Here is a 24395-nt window from a genome sequence, read left to right on the forward strand (position 1 = left end):
ATTTAATTAGTTATTTATTTACTTATTTATTTATTTACTTATTTATTTACTTATTTATTTATTTACTTATTTATTTACTTATTTATTTATTTACTTATTTATTTATTTAATTAATTATTTATTTAATTATTTACTTATTTATTTATTTACTTATTTATTTACTTATTTATTTAATTACTTATTTATTTACTTATTTATTTACTTATTTTCTTATTTATTTACTTACTTATTTACTTATTTATTTACTTATTTATTTACTTATTTACTTATTTACTTACTTATTTATTTACTTATTTATTTACTTATTCATTTATTTACTTACTTATTTATTTACTTACTTATTTATTTATTTACTTATTTATTTAATTATTTATTTATTTATTTACTTATTTATTTATTTATTTATTTATATCACAGCTTGAGGTCAGACCTATACTTGACAAAATACATCAATAGAGAAGGAACTAGAGATCACATGTGAGAAGAATGAAGAGGGATAGACTACCAAATTTAATTTCAAAATATCAACCAACAAGGAAACGAAGCCTAGGTCGTTCGCTTAGGAGAATTCTATATGAACAATGAGACCGAAACAAGCCACTGGGCCTAAATCCTTGATCTTTTTATGATGATGATGATGATGATTATCATATTATGTAGGTATTAGAAATGTCTTATTGTTATTATTGTTTTTGCTGTATTATTTTCGTAAATATCTTCTGTATTAGGTTGTGATACTGCCAATGGCATCGCCAATTCGCAGTTAATAATATATACTTATTGGACGACCTAGAACAAGGTGCAAGATGAATTACCCTGATGACGGAACAGGCCAAAGGCCTAACGCGTAAAGCAGATGATGATAATGATAATAAATACATATGCATATACAAATTTCTGCTGAATATAATAGTACAGACAATTGGTAAAATTATTGTTTCGTAACATTTTAATTTTGTTGTTCTGGAGAATAGTCGGAACTCGAATTCTGTGCAGGCCATAATTTGTTTGCGTAAGATAGGCGATGCTCAATTCTATTCACAAACAGGTTTTCATCAGTAATAATAGAGCCCAAATACAGTTCGTCTGTGGACACGGTGGAGGGACTTTTTGTTCCTAGTCAATAACTACGTGTCAGTTCACAAGGTAATGGTACTCGTCGTAGGCTATATAATCATTTAAAACAAAATAAATCTCAAAAAACAACTTTCACACCGCCGAATTTGTAAAAGGATAACTGACTGATCATAATACGCAACCATCTCGGCATTGTCTGGTCCTAAATTGTGTAGGATGCATATTTACGTGGAATTAGCCGAAACAGCGCAAGCGTGTCTCAGACAACCTTGACATTTATAGGAGACCATAACAAAGACTTTCTCTCTCTACATGTCTGCACATATTGCAATGTCCATCACTAGGTACAGTACGCCGGTATAATATAATGAGAATATAATGTAAACAACAGGTCAATAGAAATTAGACATAATATATAACATAGAGAGAGAAAAGAAAATGCATAATAAAATGTGAACAGTAAGTCAAAATAAATGAGATATACAAAGTATAAAAATATGAGATAATAATATTGATGATAATAATAATAATAATAATAATAATAATAATAATAATAGTAATAATAAAATAGTAATGTTACAACTTTTACTTCATCACTTAATAATAGTGCCACATTTTTACGCAACTTTTTTTTTTCTATCACGAAATCACTACACTTGCGTTCTGCCCAGCTACCACAGTATACCGGTGAAGCTTTGAGAATCTTTATAATAAAATTTATGACTGCCAGACCAACACAACCTCACACCCCCTAAATTTTGCAAAGAAAATTGTTTTTATCTTAGTGATCTACATATTTCGTACATTTTTTGAAATTACACACTGTTTCAAAATATAGTTTACATTAAAATAATGTGTCCAAAATATTATTTTTACCTTTTTGAACAGTATCAGGTAGTTTCCGTTTCCGCGTTGGATAGTTTCCGTTTTATCCAGGACAAATTACATACAATACATACGAATTTCGCCAGGACCAATAAATTGTTTCGAAATACAGTAGAACCTCTATTATCCGTGGTAATGAAGGGGTGGACTGAACGGTTAAGCGAAAAAAATCGGATAATCCGTACCATGAAATATTTTCGTAAATTAAGTTAATAATACTTGCATTTCTTCATTCCTCCGTGTTCTTGTGTTTAACACGCTAGGTAGTGAATCAAAAGTTCATCATTCAAGTCTGGTTGTCTACGACGGGTTTTTAAGAGACAAGGAAATTCCTTGTAATGGCTGTCAGCGGAAACATAGGAAATACAGGTCTCGTGTTGTAGATTTACATAATTTAAACAATTTATTGTTGATTTTTATTAAATCGCGCAAAGTTGTGACACCAATCTCGTACTCTGATGCGAGATGAGCCATAGTTTCTCTTTCCCCGAACCACTCAATTATTTGCGTTTTTTTCGGTACTTAGCACAACACGTTTTTCTTTTGATACTCATGGAATATAATTATATAGAAATTCTACAGTACGGCAACTCTAACAGCAGATCATACTGTGTAAGTGTCAAGGTTTGTAATAACACTCTAGAAAAAATACGTACTGGTACTAATATAACGTATAGTAGTACTTCATACATATGAAGAAGACGGACTATACAGGGTGTTTAAAAAATACGGGGCATAATTTCAGGTATGTATTTCCCACATGTAGACAATCAAAATAGTTCATTACAACATGTGTCCGGAAATGCTTCATTTCCGAGTTATGGCCTTCACAACATTGAAATTCACCGGAACGTGTTTCTTTCCGCAGGTCGTTGTCATTACAGAAGATGTTCAAAATGTCCACCTCCTGCTTGAATACAGACCTCACATCGATGTCTCATTGACCTGCGAACACGATCCCAAACTCCAGGAGTATTGCGTATGTCCTCAGAACATGCCACAATTCGATTCCGAAGAGATTCCAAATCAGGCACCGGAGACGAATAAACCAATGATTTTAAATGGTCCCGCAAGTAGAAATCGAGAGGGTTCAGATCAGGTGAGCGTGTGCTGATAGAAGGAGTCATGTTCACAGTCTCCAGAATCTCCTCCTGTACTTCTGGAATTGTAGATCTTGGTCGTCCCCTTCCCAAACCAGGAGAGTTAAATTTTCCATACTCGCACAGATGGTAATGGAGACGTACAAATGTGTTCCGATCTGGACATTGTCGCTGTGGGTACCTCTCCTGGTACAAACGACGAGCCAGCGCAGCATTGCCGTCCGCCTTACCGTACATGAAGTGTATCTCTGCCAGCTCTTGATTTGAATACATGTCGCACGTCTAACGCCTACACAACACTGAATGTAACCTTCGCCTCGGAATGAACTGTCAGAGTGCCCTCTTAATGTCTCCTTTGACGACAACGACCTGCGGAAAGAAAAACGTTCCGGTGAATTTCAATGTTGTGAAGGCCATAACTCGGGAATAAAGCATTTCCGGACACATATTGTAATGAACTATTTTGATTGTCTACATGTGGGAAATACATACCTGAAATTATGCCCCGTATTTTTGAAATACCCTGTATATGTGTCTGTAGCAAAAAAAAAAAAAAAAGCGAGAGAAAGATAGTCGGATAATCCAGCAATCGGTTAATAGGGTGACGGATAATCGGGGTTCTACTGTAGACAGGATTCCGGATTATTCAGGTTCCGATTTGAACAGCTTTCACTGTATTATGATAGCGAGAGAGAGTATGGAAACGGGCTAATAAATAAGAGAGGGACAAGTGTGCACAAGGGACACAAGCAGAGTATTCTTTTTTAACGTCGACTTAAAAAAAATATTTATCTTCATCCCATCTACTACATCACGGAGTTCACAGGTAGCATTCTCTCGTGTTTTACAGCCATGATAATGTGGGTATAGATACCTCTCTGAACAGCCACGCGCTGAAGACGACTTGCACCAGGTTGTAGACTATCAGGACGTATCGAAGGTCCATCGGCTTCCTGCTCTCCATCAACTTGGGGCCGAGCACCTTGGCGAAGTAGGCGTAGCTGAGGCAGATCGCCAGCGTGGGGAAGGGGCTGCTCATGAGGAACCAGTCGTTCACCCGGGGGTCTGCGCCACAGATTACACGTCATAATGCTGCAGTGTTCTACATTGTTAGACGTTTTACATGCTGCTGTAATTTACATAATCATCTTACCGCTCTTATTGTCCATTATGTCGTGATATCCGTCTATCAGGCTCCGTACCAACTGCGCCATTGTCTCGCGGCTGTGAATACAATTTCTGCAACAAAGGAGAAAAATAATGTACACACTGCTCTAAAACAATAGTTGTACTGTGATTACTAGGAAACGGATTTCTAGGTCCGTACTTCTTTTGTTTGCTACGTCCTAGAGCAGCGTTTCTCAAACTTTTTTGAAGTGGAGACCACTTTTTAAAGTCATTACAGTTCCGCGGACCACCTTACTCTTGTTCCCTTCAAAAGCAAATTTATCATTTTTGTAGCATATTTTAATACCAGTATATTTATATACGAGGTGTGTTCTTAAAGTAAGTTCCAAAAGGGTGTAGAAAGTAAACGGGAAAATATTTACAAACCATTTTTGTAGCATTGTATTCCCCACACTTCAATTACTTCTCGTCATAATCTCCACCATTATTGAGGCATTTATCGAGTCGTGGTACAAGTCTTTCTATCCCCTCATTGTAGAATTCACCCGCCTGCGAACCACTCCGCAACATTTGTGGAAAATTCAAGGAAAGCGAAGAAATTGTGAATCTCCTGTCCTCATGAATTTTTTCATCGACAGCACGCACCAAATCGTCATTGATCAAAGATGGCCGACCGGTATGCTGCTCGTCATGCACAGAGATGCGGCCCTCGTTGAACTTCCTAACCCATCTCCTGACCATTCCATCACTAATGGCATCGTCACCATACACCTCACAAAGTTGATGATGAATGTCAGCTGGTTTGATGTTTCTCGCATTCAAGAAACGGATAACAGACCGCATCTCACAGTCGGCGGGGTGCTCGATCACTTTAAACATTTCAACTGATCACAACTAACCACACACATGGACTGAAGCTCTGAAACTGCATGCACAGCTTGCCTGAGGACTGAAGAAGAAAACACGCATGCGCAAAATAACGATTGCAGCGATGCGACAGCTATAATTGAAAATGGAACTTACTTTAAGAACACGCCTCGTATTAAAATGTGATTAAGGTTCGGTACTTTGGTCCTGTGTTATGAATTCGGGTGGTCCCTGGCTGGGTTACAGGCGCGGCGCCAGATGTGCAGGGAAAAGATGGCGAGAAACACCACGTTCATAGTGCTTTAAATCCTTCTTTTGTTGCTGAGAGTATAGAGGGAAGTCGGTAGACGTGTAGGATAATAAATTTCATAAAGTGTCAGTACTGGGAAAAAAGTGAAATTCGATTGCCATGTGTCATTTCCAAACTCTGAGATTTTAAGCTGTAGCCTAGTGTGATACACAGTTCGTTTGAATTTTATTTTTTCTTCTGTCTTCTTTTGAAGGACCACAAGCACAGACCTCGAGGACCACAGGTGGTCCGCGGACCATAGTTTGAGGAACGCTGTCCTAGATCATTCCACGTTAAGAAAAAAGCATTGATTTTATGGGCCTTGCCTATACCTGGTGAGGTTTATCTTGTCTCAGTAGCAATAAAACGAAGTCCCTTCAAATGAGGGTGAAGATTATAGGCAGGTTGTAAATTTTCAGTATTCCTTTCAAAACCTTGTTATTGTACAGGCTACCGGAGCTCAGTTTCTTGAAAGACAAGCTCAGTGACGGAACTACACAGTACGAAGAGAGATATTTTATTATTTTATTTTGCGCTACAGAATGTATCAACTAGTCCCTTCCGCCACTGGATGGATGGACGGCACCGCTCCACTCCCCCTATCGCCATAACAACACAGACGAAGTAAGACATATCTCCTTTCTCTCTCTTTTTACAGTGAGACAAGATGCATCACACAGCCTTTAGTAGGCTACATTGTAGGTGTTTCTATGGCAACTGGTCATTTGCTGGAATAGCCCCTTATGCTCAATGCTTTTTTCTTAACATGAAATCCTCTATAGACGTATGTTATTCCGATATCTCAATGTTTCATGAACACAGGATCCCCCTATTAAACTTCTACAGGAACTAAAACGCCTAAATAAATCATAAAGTCCTATAAATGCTTAAAAAATATGTTCGTGCCTAATAAGCGCCGGTTTAATATTTTGCGTATATTTAAAATTAAAACATCGATACTAAAATGCCCAAAAACTACAAAAATGGCATTTAAAATGTAAACAAAAAAAAAAAAAAAATCATCTTACAGACAAACATTAGTCTGGCAAGTTCGTCCCATATTGATCTTAGAAGGGATGGGAAGAAGAGTTACCTAATTTCCTGGAACCCAAGTTCGTATTAATTTATTTATTGGGCTATTTTACGAAGCTGTATTAACATCTAGATTATTTAGCGTCTGAATGAAATGAAGGTGATAATGCCGGTGAAATGAGTCCGGTGGAAACCCCGGAATAAACCTCAACCAGGTAACTTGCCCCGACCGGGATTCGAACCCACCTGGTTTCGCGGCCAGACGCGCTGACCGTTATTCCACAGGTGTGAACCCGAAGTTCGTTTGGAAAAGTCCATCTTAGTATAAAAGGAGTGGTACTCACATTTCAGGAGAAGATCCAAGCAAGTAATCAGAGTTTTTCCTACACGCTTATAACCAACACACGACATGGGATCTACCGGCCAGTGACCGAGTTTGTTTTTCCCAGTCGACCATTGACACCGCTCCCATCCACCTGATTCTTCAAAAATGCTAAGTTTCTAGCTTACCCTCTCCTCTTACCCCGTAAGGACCATAATACCAGGGATCCTTTCGTGAAATGTGGACAGTACTAATGGTAGGTCGTTCAGGTAGGCGAGGGCTTAGGAATTTCTTCTCGCGTCAGTGCACACCCATTATGCGAAATGAAACTGACCAATCAGCACTCAGTCTCTTTCATTGATAGAATTCAAGTCTTGAATTCAGTAGCACTCACTGTCAGCACCAGTTCTTTGTACATAAATTAATTCCACCTCAAAATAAAATACTTACTTTCTTACTTACAAATTACTTTTAAGAAACCGCAGGTTCATTGCCGCCCTCACATAAGCCCGCCATCGGTCCCTATCCTGTGCAAGATTAATCCACTCTCTATCATCATATCCCATCTCCCTCAAATCCATTTTAATATTATCCTCCCATCTACGTCTCGGCCTCACCAAAGGTCTTTTCCCCTCCGGTCTCCCAACTAACACTCTATGTGCATTTCTGGATTCGCCCATACGTGCTACATGCCCTGCCCATCTCAAACGCCTGGATTTAATGTTCCTAATTATGTCAGGTGAAAAAAAAAACAATGCGTGCAGTTCTGCGTTGTGTAACTTTCTCCATTCTCCTGTAACTTCATCCCTCTTAGCCCCAAATATTTTCCTAAGCAACTTATTCTCAAACACCCTTAACCTATGTTCCTCTCTCAAAGTGAGAGTCCAAGTTTCACAACCATAAAGAACAACCGGTAATATAACTGTTTTATAAATTCTAACTTTCAGATTTCTTGACAGCAGACTGGATAATAAAAGCTTCTCAACCGAATAATAACAGGCATTTCCCATATTTATTCTGTGTTTAATTTCCTCCCGAGTATCATTCATATTCGTTATTGTTGCTCCAAGATATTTGAATTTTTCCACCTCTTCAAAAGATAAATTTCCAATTTTTTATTTCCACTTCGTACAATATTCTCGTCACGAGACATAATCATATACTTTGTCTTTTCGGGATTTACTTCCAAACCTATCTCTTTACTTGCTTCAAGTAAAATTCCAGTGTTTGTGGATTTTCTCCTAATATATTCACGTCATCCGCATAGAAAAGCAGATTGCAAGAAAAAATTACATATATTAACAAAGATTTTACAATACTATTGTAATACTCGTATATGAATATTCTTCAAAATTCTAAATTGATAACCAATCTCATATTCAAATACATATTACAAATTATTGTATAAATACAATTGTAACTGGGTCACACTGAAAAAGCAAGATGCTTAATTTGAAGCCAAGTCAATCCAGAGCGATGAACGCCAGCGCTGTAAAAAAAAACTAGCTCCATATATTTACATCTAACCGGGCGGCGTTGTTCTCTAAGGGATGATCGCCATAGCGGAATCAAAGCTTAAGGGGTGGGGCGAGTTGTGACGTAGGATGAGAAACTCTTCAGACGGCCTGATGGACTTCATTGAGCTATCCGTTATCCTTTACTTCCATTCGATTTTGAATCTTCCATTACCGTTTCAGTAATGGCTGTCAGTTAGACGCAGACATGAACATAAAAGCTTAGAGCTGTCAAACTTCTAATTTTACGTTATTAGTAGGAGGCGGATGTAGATGACCTAAAATAGCTGAAAAGTGACCAACAAAACGCCCTTAGATTTACATAAAAATGGCTTGGAAGTTAAAAAAAAAAACTGAAGACGCTGTAAAGCACCTCGACATTTCCCCCGTTAAAGTAAGTACAGTGCATATCCCTTTCAGTTCTTCGGTAAAAAAATCTTGGCATTCACATGGATAATAATCTCAACTGGGACATGCAAATCACAGAAACCTGCAGAAAAGTATATTCTATTTTTTTTTAATTTTATTGGGTTATTTTACGACGCTGTATCAACATCTAGGTTATTTAGCGTCTGAATGAAATTAAGGTGATAATGCCGGTGAAATGATTCCGGAGTTCAGCACCGAAAGTTACCCAGCATTTGCTCGTATTGGGTTGAGGGAAAACCCCGGAAAAAACCTCAACCAGGTAACTTGCCCCGACCGGGATTCGAACCCGGACCACCTGGTTTCGCGGCCAGACGCGCTGACCGTTACTCCACAAGTGTATATTCTATTATCCATGTGCTAAAAGGGATAAATGTTCATCTTCCCTCTTGCTTAAAAAAGTCCCTTGTGCAGACGCATGTATTTCCCTATTTTCACTATGCTGACATTTTACTGACTGACCTCTCCAGCGACAACAAAACGAAACTTGAACGTGCTCATAATTTGTGTGTACGTTTTGTAAGCAATGTTCGTAAATATGATCACATTACCCCATCCCTGGAAGCAATAGGTTGGCTTAAACTAGATAAGAAAAGAAATTTACATTCACTTCTCCTTCTCTTCTATTCCTTCGTACCTGTCGTCTCGCTTCACTTACCTTTCTTCCCACCACAATCTGAACACACGCTCTCGCCATGAAACAATACTAACAATACCATCCCATCGCACCTCCTCATACTCATCCTCTTTCACAATAGCCCTGCCAAGACTCTGGAATTCGTTACCTGCTAGCATCAGGGACTGTCGAAATAAAATTGAATTCAAACGCAAACTTACTAGGCACTTGGTCAGTAATTGAGACTCGTTCAGACATGGTTTCTTGTAAATAGTTCTCTTAATCTATCACAAAAATTTCAATATCCGTTAATTTCATCACTGTAGAATTTTGTTATTGTAGGTTTAATTTGTAATTCAGTAAATACAAAAATATTCTTTGTTCTTAACTTCTATGATAAAATGTCTAGCTTTCATTAATCAGGTAATCTTGTAATTGTAATTGTAATTGTAAATTTAATATTAATAGTAATTTTATTGTTCATATTATAGTTGTAATCCCCTGGTAGAGGGGCAGAGAAGGCCTGACGGCCTTATCTCTACCAGGGTAAATAAATAAATAAATGAATAAATGAATGAATGAATAAATGAATAAATGAATTAATGAATAAATAAATGAATAAATAAATAAATACACAAATAAATAAATAAATAAATAAATACTAATACTTGACGTGGTCAGATAATAAACACATAACGGCGGATAACTTCTAAAAGAAATCAAAATTAGGTTCTTGTTTCTGCTTGTTTTGCACTCAAAATAATTATCAAATAATACAAATTAAAAGATGAAATATAAGAATAATTAATTTTTGTTGTTTAGTCAACTGTCCGAAGACAGGTCTGAACCTCACAAGTGATACCAAAAAGGCACCAGTTATGAGGCAACTAGATCAGGAGACAATGGGGTATGGTGGTCAGTTCCTCTCCCTCAATTAATTTAAAAAAAAAATTAAAAATTTTTTATCTCATTAATTGAAAATGGCTCATCATAAAAATTTATGTAAGAGAAACATTAGGGCATTAAATAACGTGTGGCAATAATACGTTGCACCCCTTTGACACAGAAATTCGTCGCTGTTCAGAGACCAAGTCCAACCTCGAAATAGCTCGTGCGTTTTACATAGAGAGATTCGAAGCCCGGTCTTTGTAATGAGAAGAAAGAGCTCTATCGCTAACAAGCAAACATTCTGATGGAGGCAGATAAAAAAGTTAAAATTTTTTCTTCCACCATGTTAATAATGTCAAAAGAAGTGCTTATACAAATTTTGGCAACTCGACCGCAATTACGAGGCCGTCCAGAAAGTGATGTTCCCTGGGGCCGTTTAAAAAAAAAAAAAAAAAAAAGCAAAATTGCATGAAAAGATATATTGAAACAGATACAGGAATTGTTACGTTATTTGTCAACATATCCCCCACTGGAATTGAAACATTTGTCATGCCATGGGATCAAATTTTGTATCCTTTTGTCGTAGAAGTCAGCCGCCTGGGTTCGGAACCGGCATTTGTCAGCCGTCTGCACTTCTATGTCCAGTGGGGAATAGCTCAACAATTGCTGTGTCTGTTTCAATACATTTTTCCAATGAAATTGTGTTTTCTTTCTGTTAACGGCCCTGGCGAATTTATTTTTTTTTACTGTGCTCTTAATTGCGGTCGAGTGGCTAAAGTACTTTTTTGACATTATCAACATGGAAAAGAAAAAAAATTAACTTCTTTATCTGTCCCCATCAGAATGTTTGCTTGTAAGCCATAAAGACTTCGTAGGGAATATGTCGCTTCTACAACTTGACTTCATCCCCGGATCTCGATTGTTTATTTCCCAGTGTTTAACTCGAACAACACTTAGACAAATTCACAGGATAGCGACCATTTTCCGTGTCGAAGGGTGTACATTTCCACAAAAAGATGCCAGCCTAATTTTACTAAACTCCAGACACAACTAATGCGAATGTGCAGTAAACATGAGCGCCTGTATATATGCTACTTGTGATCAGTTGTGCGAAACAAGCTGCCTACATACAGGTGGACTCCCATCAAGACTCTCTCCATTCTTTTTTGTGGAACTGTACGTTAATTTATTCAATACAGTTTATATCCAGTAGGAAATAATTACTGAAATTATCAACAGTAATCTCACTAGACGTTTTGATTTATCTAGAGAAAATCAAAACTCGAGTGGGATTTAATTGACTATTACACGATTAGAAGAAAGTATATAAAGATTAGAAGTAACGAAGTACTCCAATACAATAAAATATTAATTGACTTACCAAAATACAACTGTCTTCAAATGTATTATTGTACCATCTCAACATTACAAATATTACGCTAGATGCATGATAGATGGCAGTAGTGAGCAATGCCTTCTCGTCGAGAAGTTCTCGATCTATTATACACGATGGCAATGTTACTAGTCAAGAAGGCTTTGTTGATTCAGTTTCATTTTTATTAAAATGCAACATTCCACTTCAATTATCCGAATCCCAGTAATCAACGTCACTTGACAGATGATTTTCAATAAATCTTAATATTAAACAATCTCTGATACGTGACTATCCATAATATCATATAGCAGAAGCTATAACATAGCCTAACTAATATACACAAGTGTTAGAAAAGTTTTAATTAACGACGATGACATAAAAAATAAACATGAATAATTTTAAAAGGAATAATTATTGAATGTACAATTTTCAAATTTGAATGTGGTTGGTGGTTCAATTGATGTTATATTGGACGTGTGCGTAATAGAAGTGGAACTCGTTGATTTAGGCCTACATGGTGTATTCAACTTATTCAGAATTTCCGAATGAATAATTTTAAAAGGAATAATTATTGAATGTACAATTTTCAAATTTGAATGTGGTTGGTGGTTCAATTGATGTTATATTGGACGTGTGCATAATAGAAGTAGAACTCGTTGATTTAGACCTACATGGTGTATTCAATTTATTCAGGATTTCCGAATGGTGCTCTTCATTTATTTGTAAATCGGATTTCAGAAGATGCATAGGTATGATAAGTGATTTTTATTAATTCTTGTTCTTGAATGCCAATGCGAGTCATATTTGAAACTGCTGTGCATCGACTGGAGTGGTTTGTAATTATATATATATATATTTTTTTTTGACGTCCAGACCAGCGCAGTTTCAAATGTTGGCAAACAAAGAAACAAATGCTAGGGACGCGATAAAATTAAACAAATGCTAGGGACGCGATAAAATTAAACAAATGCTAGGGACGCGATAAAATTGTGCGATAAGCAGCCATGATTGGTTGAAATACGTCCTTTCATACCGTTTTATTGGTCAAAAATAGTATGACGTAGTAAGAGTGTAATAGTCAATATAATTATATTTTATTTCACTGAAAAGAATGACACTCTGCAATATAAGATCGCCCAAAAACAGAATTTATTATTATTATTATTATTATTATTATTATTATTATTATTATTATTATTATTATTATTATTATTGACGGGATATTTTCCCGTTGCCAAACTTACAGAACGGCCCCGAGGTTCACTCAGCCTCCTATAAAATTGAGTACCGGGTCTTTCCCGGGGGTAAAAGGCGGTCAGAGCATGGTGCCGACCACACCACCTCATTCTAATGCCGAGGTCATGGAAAGCATGGAGCTATACCTCCATGCCCCACAAGTGCCTTAATGGCATGTGACGGGGATACCTTTTTTTACTATTTTTAACAACAGTGCTGATCCAAAGGCAAAATTTTTAAACCTTTTTTCTCTGCCCACTGTCATCCCCTCCCACATACCCTATTTATCACCCCTGACATAAAAGAAAATTTTAAACAACTTCCGTGGCTGAGTTTTTTACGAGTTTCCGGGTCGAGAGTTGAACACTAGTACTAGGGTGCATTGAACTCGGTATTTCCAGCTAAAATCCATCCCCGTCACATTCTTTGTCAGCTTGTTGGGTCACTATTGCCCACGTGCATCAAAGTCGGTTAGTGTAACCATCGGTTAAAATTGTCACCTAACCCCTGATTAAGCATTTTTACGGTGGATCAAGCTCGGTTACGATTTAAATAGGAGGTTAACCACAGTAATCTCTAACCAGCCAAATTCGAGCGGTTAAAGGAGATAACCAGCGATTAGTAGAGCAAGTAAAGGAAAATGGCGGCCAGAGCCACAGGTGATTATTTCGAAGACGATTATTATTGTGCAGTACTTGAATTACTTGGATAGAGCGTGAGCGTGAAGGTTCTTTAGTAGAAAGAGAGAATTCTTACGAGGAATTGGGTGACAGAAAATTTCAGGAGGGAATTCGTTTATCAAAATCTACAAATGGATCACGTGAAATAACACAAGAACAGCCATTTTTCTCCTATGAATCGACTGTTTATATTACGATTCTATGTAATTGTTATTTTCTGTATGTTAAGAAGGAATGCTCGAATATTTCTTTCTCTATGTTACTGGCTGAACAAAGAACGGTTATGGATGGATCTTAGGATAATGCACAATTCCCTGGTGTAAATGGTGTCCAAGATTGTACACACATTCCTAACTAATCTTCTGCATCCTTTTCCTTTGTGGATATTCAATCTTTTTTATATAATATATTTAAATCTAGTAATTAAGTCTATCGATACTTCAGCTTCACATTGGGATATATTCATTTTTGCATTCAATTTTCCGTTTTGTACGATTTTAACCTAACAGTACTGAAAAACAAATAAATGCAACTCGCAAATATAGCAGCGCCTAAAGGCAAACAAATGCAACACGAAAATGTAGGACACGTTCATTTCGATGTAGAACGTAGTGAGCGCAGTCGTTTTTAGACCTTGACTATTATCTTTGCAGTGGTATGGATGCTTTCCTTTAGTCATTTTGTAGAAACAATGTACCATAATAGACTTTACTCTGGTTAAATGAGGTGTCAGCTAGCCATGTTTTAGTAATCGGTGATTATGAATGGTGCACAGAAATTACATTTTAACCACTGTTACTGTTTAACCGTCGTTCCGTAATCTATGATTACTGCATTTTAACCGATGTTGATGCACTTCGCCAAAGACTACAGACCCAAGGCCAGTCTTCCTAGCAAAGTAAAATATTAATCAATGGAAACACAACTACTATAATTTTTATATAAAATTGCTGGAAAATAAAATGAAACAAAAAAATTTATAAATCTGAATTTGAGAAAATGACTTATATTAATCCAGAATATGAAAAAAGTAACCTATCGCACAAAAATGGCAAAAAAAAGCAATATAAAAATCATATATTTTGATTTGATATATGTAGTAAAGAGCATGATTTTAAAGTTAAAAGAAAAATAATGACATTTCATCAACAGCTGCCCCTTGGATCATTGTTACATTCAAGTGAACGCAATGTGAACGGTCGAATTTAATGGCGTGGTTCCTAGCATTCATATCAACTGAATGTTTACTTTTAAGATCTCGTTTATATACGTATAAAAAAGCAAACATAACGCACTGAAACATCAACTGAAATCTTCGTGAGTTCATTCAACCTTCTACCCCGTAGTGATGTATCGTTATCCGCCGGACAGGGTCTAGCTGTGACGGAACACCGCATAAAAAAACACTAGGTATAATGACTCCAAATGAACGGTCTTAGACGACTCTATTGACGCGATGTTGAACTGTGTGATTTTTATACTCGAGACTCAACCTCTTGGCCTTGTACAACGTAATTAAAGGCCAGCCGGTTTGACAGTTTCGTGGAGCCGACAAGTGCTTGTCCTTAACCCCTTCTCTAACGTAACTATATAAGAGAGGAATGACCTCGTATCTGCAATCATTCCGTAGAATGTATCATTTGTAATGCTATGCAAAATTACAGTGTTGCCAATACTACATCTCCTTGAATAAGAGATGCAAACCTCTTTCACTAAGAAATAACATATTCATGTAGGCCTACTCCTTCCGTTCCAAAACATGGTATAGTAACAAACAAAACAAGTTTCATTATTGCGCATGCGCACACGAAATATTTCGCGGTGTTGTATTCTGTTTAGTGAAAGGACTATCAGACAGTCCAGCTGTGAATGTTTCTAGTTTTCTGTAGTGCATCGAACTATAATATTTAAATAGTTCATTGCAGAAAACGTAACACCAACAGTTTTGAATAGAACATCTAAGGCTCAACAGTCGCACAAAATCGGGTTGTAATTTATTGCAGTTTTTATGTTAATTTGCCACTCTCAAAACAATTTTCGTTTTTTTATTTTATTAATTTGACATCACACAGAATGAAGTCTACCTAATTTTTATGTTTTTCTTATATTAATTTATCAAGCAAATAAGTATATAGAAGATGTATTAAAGTTACATTATATAGGGATATCATTTTATTCTTACTAACATTTTTAATATTAACCTGGCTAAACCTTTGGTTTAATGGTGATAACCGGAAACACCGTTTGCTACCACCTTCCACGACTGGAGTTCGATGATACTGGCGTAAAATACATACAAATCACTTTACTAGGTATAGGAGGGAAGAAAAGTAGTTCATCCATTTACGTAAACTAGGAAATATTGCGATTTTGAGTTTGATAATTTTCATTAGGTTTTTGTTTGATTAAAATACAGTACACTATTAACAATAAGTGTTTTTACTCACGAACTGGGTTATCCCTGCGAACGTATTAAACACATGTTTGAAAATAGTGGCCGTTCATTTCGGTACAGGCTTCAGTTCTTTTGTGCATATCATCGCACTATAGACTATTGCATCTAATTCCAATTACCAGTTTCGTCCTTCGTACTAGTAACTCATGTTGAAATAATTCTGTACCTACTCTATAAAAGAGTACCTTACGTACTGTAAATTCAGTCTTCACTTCTGCCCGACCCGCATAGATAAAATTACTCAGACATGCTATCTGCTGTCCGTCCAAGTAGTTATGTCGCAGGATCGTAGAAAGAGGGGAAATCACGTGACAGTTAATTATTTAAAGAGGTCCTTTTATTTAAGTTATTTTAAACAATTGTATAATATTACGTAGACGTCCAATTCCAAACAGAAATTAATGTTTTCAGAAAAGAGCCAAGACAGCCCAGCCACTAGTCTTTACAGTGGGGCGAACAGAAGCTGGTGGGAGAAATTTGGATGCGACGTAGGCAACGGACGACAGTACCTGTGCGAAAATATGATTCAATATTGAAAGCTCTTTCGTTGCTGGAAAACGCGAACAAATTTCTGGAACGTACTATACTCACTAAAACCCTGGAGGTCAAAGGAGACGAGGACGACCACATCTGCGATGGATTGATGGAGTGGAGGAGGATCTTGTAAGATTTGGATACAGGAATTGGAGGACTGTTGCACAGGACAGAGACAGATGGCAACGCCTACTGAGGGAGGCCAGGGCTCATAACGAGCTGTAGTGCCAATGATGATGATGATGATGATTATACTCACTAACTCAGTACTGTTTACTATATGCGGCCATGGTTCTGTGTGGAGGACAGTTGGAACTTCATTAGTAGAAGGGGTGGGAGTGAAGTACATTCAAAAACTCAGGTACAATAAAAATTGAAGTAAAAATAAAATGGATTACTGAGAACTTTAATAAATGTATATCATATTTTGGAACTGAATTACAGAGGTCTTTCTCTACCACATTTTGGAACAGAAGGAGTATTAAAATTAGGATTTGCTAATAGAATTGTCGCACATTTTATCTTATGAAATACTAAAACAACACACACAACTTACTGATGTGTGCATATATGCATACACACAGACATACACTGCATACATACATAGTCAGCATTACACCTGCTAAGCCCATGCATTCATCTGAATTCAATACCAAGATGGATTACGATTTTCACAGACATCTTACTGAGGATGCTAATTTACATCTTATGAATGCTGAAATAAAGGCAGTTAAAACATAGCCGACTCTGAGCTAGAATGCTTAACAAGTCTTTATTTCGCATGAATATTTCACGACATTCATTCATGTAAACACAGCTGCAACAGAAGCGTTCTACTTCCTTCAGAGAATGTCCAGAGGAATTAGAAGTCTGCAAGAGCCACGAAGGGTTTCTTCGAGGTCAGTCCACGAACGTAACTGGTTAATGTGTATCGTACATGTAATGCAGTAAAGCCGGAGAAGTTGCCTACATGTCAGGCGACGTGTCTCTCTGAATAACACTTGCGATAATGGAATTCTAAGGACATAAAACAAGTTTCAGGAAGATAACATAAACTTTCTCACTATAAATTTTATGTCTCTCAACAATATTATTCACTTCTTAATAACATATATTGTGAAATATACGTCCGATTATTTTTTGAAGTATTATTGCAAAACTAACACAATTCACTTCAATCAATGCTTACTACTACTACTACTACTACTACTACTACTACTACTACTACTACCAGCGTTGCTGCTACTACTACTACCGCTGCTGTTACTGCTACTATTGTTACTTCTACTGTAGCTCAGTTGGTAGAGCAGCTGGCTACGGACTGGAAGGTCCGGGGTTCGATGCCAGGTCTTTCCCGGGGGTAAAAGGCGGTCAGAGCGTGGTGCCGACCACACCACCTCATTCTAGTGCCGAGGTCATGGAAAGCATGGGGCTCTACCTCCATGCCCCCTAAGTGCCTTCATGGCATATTACGGGGATACCTTTACCTTACCTTCACTAATACTACTATTACTGTTACTAATACTACCGTTACTACTACTGCTACTACTACTACTACTACTACTACTACTACTACTATTGTTACTACTACTACTACTACTACTACTATTCTTACTTCTACTTCTAATACTACTACTACTACTACTACTACTACTACTACTACTATTACTACTACTAATGCTACTACTACTACTATTAATACTGATGCTACTATAGGCATCCAACAGGAAAACTCAGTGCGCAGAAACCAGCAGGCGTGACTGTCTCGCGCAGATGACGTATGCTCCCGTTCACAGCATGCTCTCACGCCTACTGTAGGGGGGGGGGCAAGAGGGGTATAGCATGCTCGCCGCGAGAAGTTCGAGCTGAGGTTTGCTTGTAGAATACCTATACTACTAATACTAATGCTACTACTAATGTTACTGTTATTGCTACTACTACTACTACTACTACTGTTACTGTTATTGCTACTACTACTACTACTGTTACTGCTATTGCTACTACTACTACTACTACTGTTACTGCTATTACTACTACTACTACTACTGTTACTACTATAGCTATAGCTACTAATACTGCTACTGTTATTACTACTACTACTACTACTAATGCTACTGCTATGGCTACTACTACTACTACCGTTACTGCTACTACTACTGCTACTGTTACTGCTACTACTACTGTTACTGCTATTACTACTACTAGTACTACTACTACTACTAATGCTACTGCTATGGCTACTACTACTGCTACTGTTACTGCTACTACTAATGCTACTGCTACTACTACTACTGATACTGCTACTATTATTACTACTGATACTGCTACTACTACTACTACTACTGATACTACTACTACTACTACTACTACTACTACTAATAATAATAATAATAATAATAATAATAATAATATCACCTCTGACTGAGGTTCTGGCTGATATGTACATCTATTATCTGGAAGTACATTTCACTTGACCATATGTATCAGAGAAAGAACAATCTGAAATCTGATTAGTGTAATATATTACTAGTAAGCGATGTATGTCATGGAGGGGGAAGGGAATTGGCCAAACTACCACATTATCTCCTGGCTTAGATGCCTCATTAGTGATGTCTTGTCTTACTGGTATCACTTCTGAGATTCAAATCTGTCTTCGAACAGTTAACTGAACAATAATAATAATAATAATAATAATAATAATAATAATAATAATAATAATAACTTGTAATTACAGTATCAGAGTACCATGTAATTACCGTCACCAGGTGTTTACCCATTTGAAATATACATACATACATACATACACATATACACACATACATACATAGGCTACATACATTCATACATACATACATACTCGAACACTACGTATAGACTCAGAAACAAAATGGGATACTATTAAGGTAATAAAATGGTGAGGATGTCCGAAACTACCCAGCAGTCAGTGTCAGGTTATTTATGCGACATCTGATCATAGCATTTGAGGGGAGGACCTTGCCAAACAAGAGGTGGTCGGGTGCTAGACAGTGCAACAAAACATTCTTCATTCATCAAACTCTCAATTGTAGAACCTTTTATCCCACAGAGTAACAGTGTCGTAAAAGATCTGTCTGCTAATAAAAATATGGGTACGGGATCGTACTACAAACCTGGCCCTTCTTCAAATTTGGTCCAGTGAACCATTCAAAATGGTTAACAACAGCGAACAGGCTTTGTCGGATACGGGTTTCAAAACATGGTCTGAAAGGAAAAACAATCAACAACTTCTGACTGATGGTGGAATTCATCATTGCTGTCTACTACCGCTGCTGATTCTATATCAAAATTAATAAGACTCTCGAATGGAAGGATCACGTCACACCCTGTTTAAACTGCAACGAGTTACGTTGCAAAAGAAGGCTGTGGTGGAAACTGTTTTGCCAGTCATCCAGCGCTCAGCTAAATGGTTGTCCAGACACTCTTGTGTGCAGATGACCGTTAGAATGGGAAAGCTGGTGTCCAGATGATCATTGATCTAAAGGGAGGAGATGATGACGTGCTAGGAGATCTCTGTTGTCCAAAAAAAACATCTTCCACCTTCCAGTGGTTCGTCCCAGTTGGAGTTCATGGGGTATATGAACCTCTTTTGACATGTAAAGTATCTACAGTATACAAATAAAGAAGTTCATTGACGAGTCTATGCAAGTTCCACAGTGGCCTTGCCATGGTCAGTCTATAGATAGATGTGTGAAACGAGTCACAGAGACAGCGGGCACGGTCCGTACAATGAGCAACGTGAGGGCTACAGCAGAGGCCAAGAAGCAAGTCCACGGCTGAAGGTGAAAAATGAATCAAAACAAGACTTGATGAAACTTGTTTAAACATTTTATTGAGTGTAATAATTATTTTACAATATAATTTTTAAGATAATCCCACGCGAACGTTTCTCGGCCTTTGAGAGCCCTTTGATGCTAGATTGACTAATGAGAATCGAATTTTTTTCCTTGTACATTCATTTATTTCATTTGTATCATCTCTGCTCTGATGTATCAACAATCACGCAATTACGTCGGACTCGCAGTCTCAACATGCAAAAATAATTTAATACAATAATTGCACAATTAATTACTATAAGTACAAATGTTTACAATAAAATTAAACATGTTGAAAATGATAGATAAGCAATGATAAAAGAGTTCAAAATAAAGTGTTGTAACCTCAAATGTTCAATTGTTTTTATTCCAAGGAGCCTTTTATGCTTATCATCTCTGCTTCGATTCGACTGTTTTTCTGGAACTTATTATTGTAACTTCGAATGTTTAGTTGTTCGCATTGGGATTATGTTGCCGAATATAATTCGTGATAATAGTTATCCTCAGGTAATTTAATTTCGCTTTTAAAGTCATGTTTTCTGTCAGTAGATAATTATTTCTCGACCTCCGGTCTCTAAATAGAAGATAATTAGTAACTATGATATGACAATGATATATTTATGTATAAAAACTAATGTTTGAATTATTAAAATGTTTTTTTTTTGCCATTTTCAGAGGCTTGATTATAATTCATTGCCTTACTTTCCAGAAATGTTGTAGGATAATATTTACTTATGATAATGTTATGATTTATGTTAATAAAATAAAATACTGATCGTTTTTTGGCTTTTCTGCAGGTAAACTAAAATTTTAATTTAATTTTTTTCATCAAAACCCAAGTAAGTGATTTTTAATTAAACGTAAATTTACCAAGCTAAATATTGTCCAATCTAAAAATAATAACTTGTTTGAATTCTTCACACTCAAACACATATTTTTAGGAGCCCCCATTATAGAAAATGTCAAAAATTTAATTTCACTCTCTTAAATAACACGCCCTACTGGAACGGGCCAAGTGGATCACACACAATATGATGATGATGATGATGATGATGATGATGATGATGATAAACTCTGAAGTAATGTCGCTATGGTAACTCCCTTGCACAATGCTCTTGAATTCGTCCTTCCTTTGCCGAGGTTCTCCAGGTAATAGAAGGAAGGACGTATTGAACTTTAAACGCCTACTGTTGCTACTTCCCGGGCTCCTTTCCTTGAGCTTTTAACACACAATGCAGAAATAAATTCAACAATCGTACCCAACAACAGAAATGCAAGGTCACTAAATTACAATTTTCTTCCAAACTACATAGTTCAGTTCGGACAACGAACGGAGATAGCGTGGTCAAACAGTCTTGACTGACCTTGTTGATGTTAGCTATACGCGTGAATCAAATCCACGGATCGCACGCAATTACAGACCTGCGTGTTGGATCCACCGTGCAGTGTAGACCTGGCTGTCACAAATAATAATAATTATAAGGGTACAGTACATCAGTTATTCAAAGATTTCATATATGGCTCGGTTAAGAGAGAAGTATTATATGATATTCTTATTGAATTTGGTATTCCCAAAAAACTAGTTCGATTAATTAAAATGTGTCTCAGTGAAACATACAGCAGAGTCCGTATAGGCAAGTTTCTATCTGATGATTTTCCAATTCACTGCGGGGCTAAAGCAAGGAGATGCACTATCACCTTTACTTTTTAACTTCACTCTAGAATATGCCATTAGGAAGTTCAGGATAACAGACAGGGTTTGGAATTGAACGGGTTACATCAGCTTCTTGTCTATGCGGATGACGTGAATATGTTAGGAGAAAATTCACAAACGATTAGGGAAAACACGGAAATTTTACTTGAAGCAAGTAAAGCGATAGGTTTGGAAATAAATCACGAAAAGACAAAGTATATGGTAATGTCTCGTGACCAGAATATTGTACGAAATGGAAATATAAAAATTTGAGATTCATCCTTCGAAGAGGTGGAAAAATACAAATATCTTGGTGCAACAGCAACAAATACAAATGACTCTCGGGAGGAAATTAAACGCAGAATAAATATGGGAAATGCCTGTTATTATTCGGTTGAGAAGCTTTTGTCATCTAGTCTGCCGTCAAAAAATCTGAAAGTTAGAATTTATAAAACAGTTATATTACCGGTTCATTGTATGGTAGTGAAACTTGGACTCCCACTTTGAGAGAGGAACAGAGATTAAGGGTGTTTGAGAATAAGGTTCTTAGGAAAATATTTGGGACTAAGAGGGATGAAGTTACAGGAGAATGGAGAAAGTTACACAACGCAGAACTTCACGCATTGAATTATTCACCTGACATAATTAGGAACGTTAAATCCAGACGTTTGAGATGGGCAGGGCATGTAGCACGTATGCGCGAATCCAGAAATGCATATAGAGTGTTAGTTGGGAGGCCGGAGGGAAAAAGACCTTTGGGGAGGCCGAGACGTAGGTGGGAGGATAATATTAAAATGGATTTGAGGGAGGTGGGATATGATGATAGAGAGTGGATTAATTTGCACAGGATAGGGACCAATGGCGGGCTTATGTGAGGGCGGCAATGAAACTTCGGGTTCCTTAATAGCCATTTGTAAGTAGTAATAATAATAATAATAATAATAATATTAATAATAATAATAATAATAATAACAATAATGATGATGAAGATAAATGCAAACAAAACGAAGGCCATGGGTATCATAAGAAAAATAAAGAAGGCAAACGTGCGAATTTGCAATGAAGCATAGGAAAAGTGGACACCTTCAAATGCTTGGGATGTACTATAAGAAATAACATGAGGTGCTGCCAGGAAGTCAAAAGGAGAATATCAATGGCAAAGGAAGCTTTTAATAGAAAAAGGAGCATCTTCGGAGGACCTCTGGAAAATGATCTAAGGAAGAGACGAGTGAAGTGCTTTGTGTGAAGTGTGGCATTGTATAGGGCAGCAGAAAGATAGACATTAGGACGAAGTGAAGAGAAGCGACTAGAAGCATTTGAAATGCGGATATGGAGAAGAATGGAGCGTGTGAAATGTACATACAGAATAAGAAATGAAGCTGTGTTGGAAAGAGTGGGTGAAGAAAGAATGATGCTGAAACTGATCAGGAAGAGGAAAAGGAATTGGTTGAGTCACTGGCTGAGAAGAAACTGCCTACTGAAGGATGCACTGGAAGGAATTGTGAACGGGAGAAAAGTTAGGGGCAGAAGTATTAGATGATAGACGAAGTTAAGATATATGGATCGTATGCGGAGACTAAGGGGAAGGCAGAAAATATGAAAGATTGGAGAATGGTGAGTTCTGCACATTTAAAGGACAAAACTAAAATTCTTTCAATAGTTCATTATCATAATACACTGTTCTCTCAAACTGACTGAGCATATTGGGAATTAAATCAATGGCTTTCTCAAAACACGCTATGAAATGTTTCATATAAAACAATTTCTATCTGGAAAGGGAAGCAAAACGAGCATAAACTGTATTTAACATTTTTGTTTGAAATATCTCAAAGAATAACCCCCTGAAATTACCTAATGACATTACTTTCGGTTGACTCTATATAGTGATACATTTTGCATGGGGACAGTGAAACGGTTACCTTATGTTTACTGTAAATATGAAATAAGACTGAATTTATGTTCTACGTAAATATTAATTTTTTGGTCCTACAGAATTATCTGCTTTGGTTACCATTGGTTACTAATGTGATGTGTGATGACTTAATATATATTAAGGGGACACTCAACTATATTTTGGAACTTTTTTCCTATTTGACCAATATTTTTCAAATTTGGAGAAAAAGTTTAATATACACATGGAAAGTAACATGCAAAATCTCAGCTCATTAGATCCAATACTTTTCAAAATAAAAAAAATATTTCAATTTTTAATCAATTATTAATTGAAATATCACTTTTAATTATCATTTTTTTTTATTTTTTGGCTTTGTGTATTTGACTGTGACTTCTCAATGAATAGGGGAAGAATTCTGCGTATTGATTTAGTTCTGTCACGTAAATTAGTGTAGAAATTTAATTTTTCATTTTTATGACACTTTTTCTCCAATTTTTAAGTTGAGTGTCCCCTCAAATGCATCAAAATATATG

The 24395-nt window shown here is 36.7% G+C and overlaps 1 protein-coding gene across 1 annotated transcript in view; it reads right to left on the reverse strand.

Annotated features, from left to right (window-relative positions):
• The window catches only part of LOC138706680 (very long chain fatty acid elongase AAEL008004-like), a 305164-nt gene that overhangs the window by 23491 nt on the left and 257278 nt on the right, over nt 1-24395 (reverse strand). Inside the window, exons 4-5 of the mRNA XM_069836248.1 lie at nt 4216-4301; nt 3937-4127 (exon numbers count right to left, since the gene is read on the reverse strand). Coding sequence (XP_069692349.1) covers nt 3937-4127; nt 4216-4276 — 252 coding nt within the window. The 5' untranslated portion in view covers nt 4277-4301. The remainder of the gene's footprint in view (nt 1-3936; nt 4128-4215; nt 4302-24395) is intronic.

This window comes from Periplaneta americana, chromosome 9 (assembly GCF_040183065.1).
Source record: "Periplaneta americana isolate PAMFEO1 chromosome 9, P.americana_PAMFEO1_priV1, whole genome shotgun sequence".
Taxonomy (NCBI): domain Eukaryota; kingdom Metazoa; phylum Arthropoda; class Insecta; order Blattodea; family Blattidae; genus Periplaneta; species Periplaneta americana.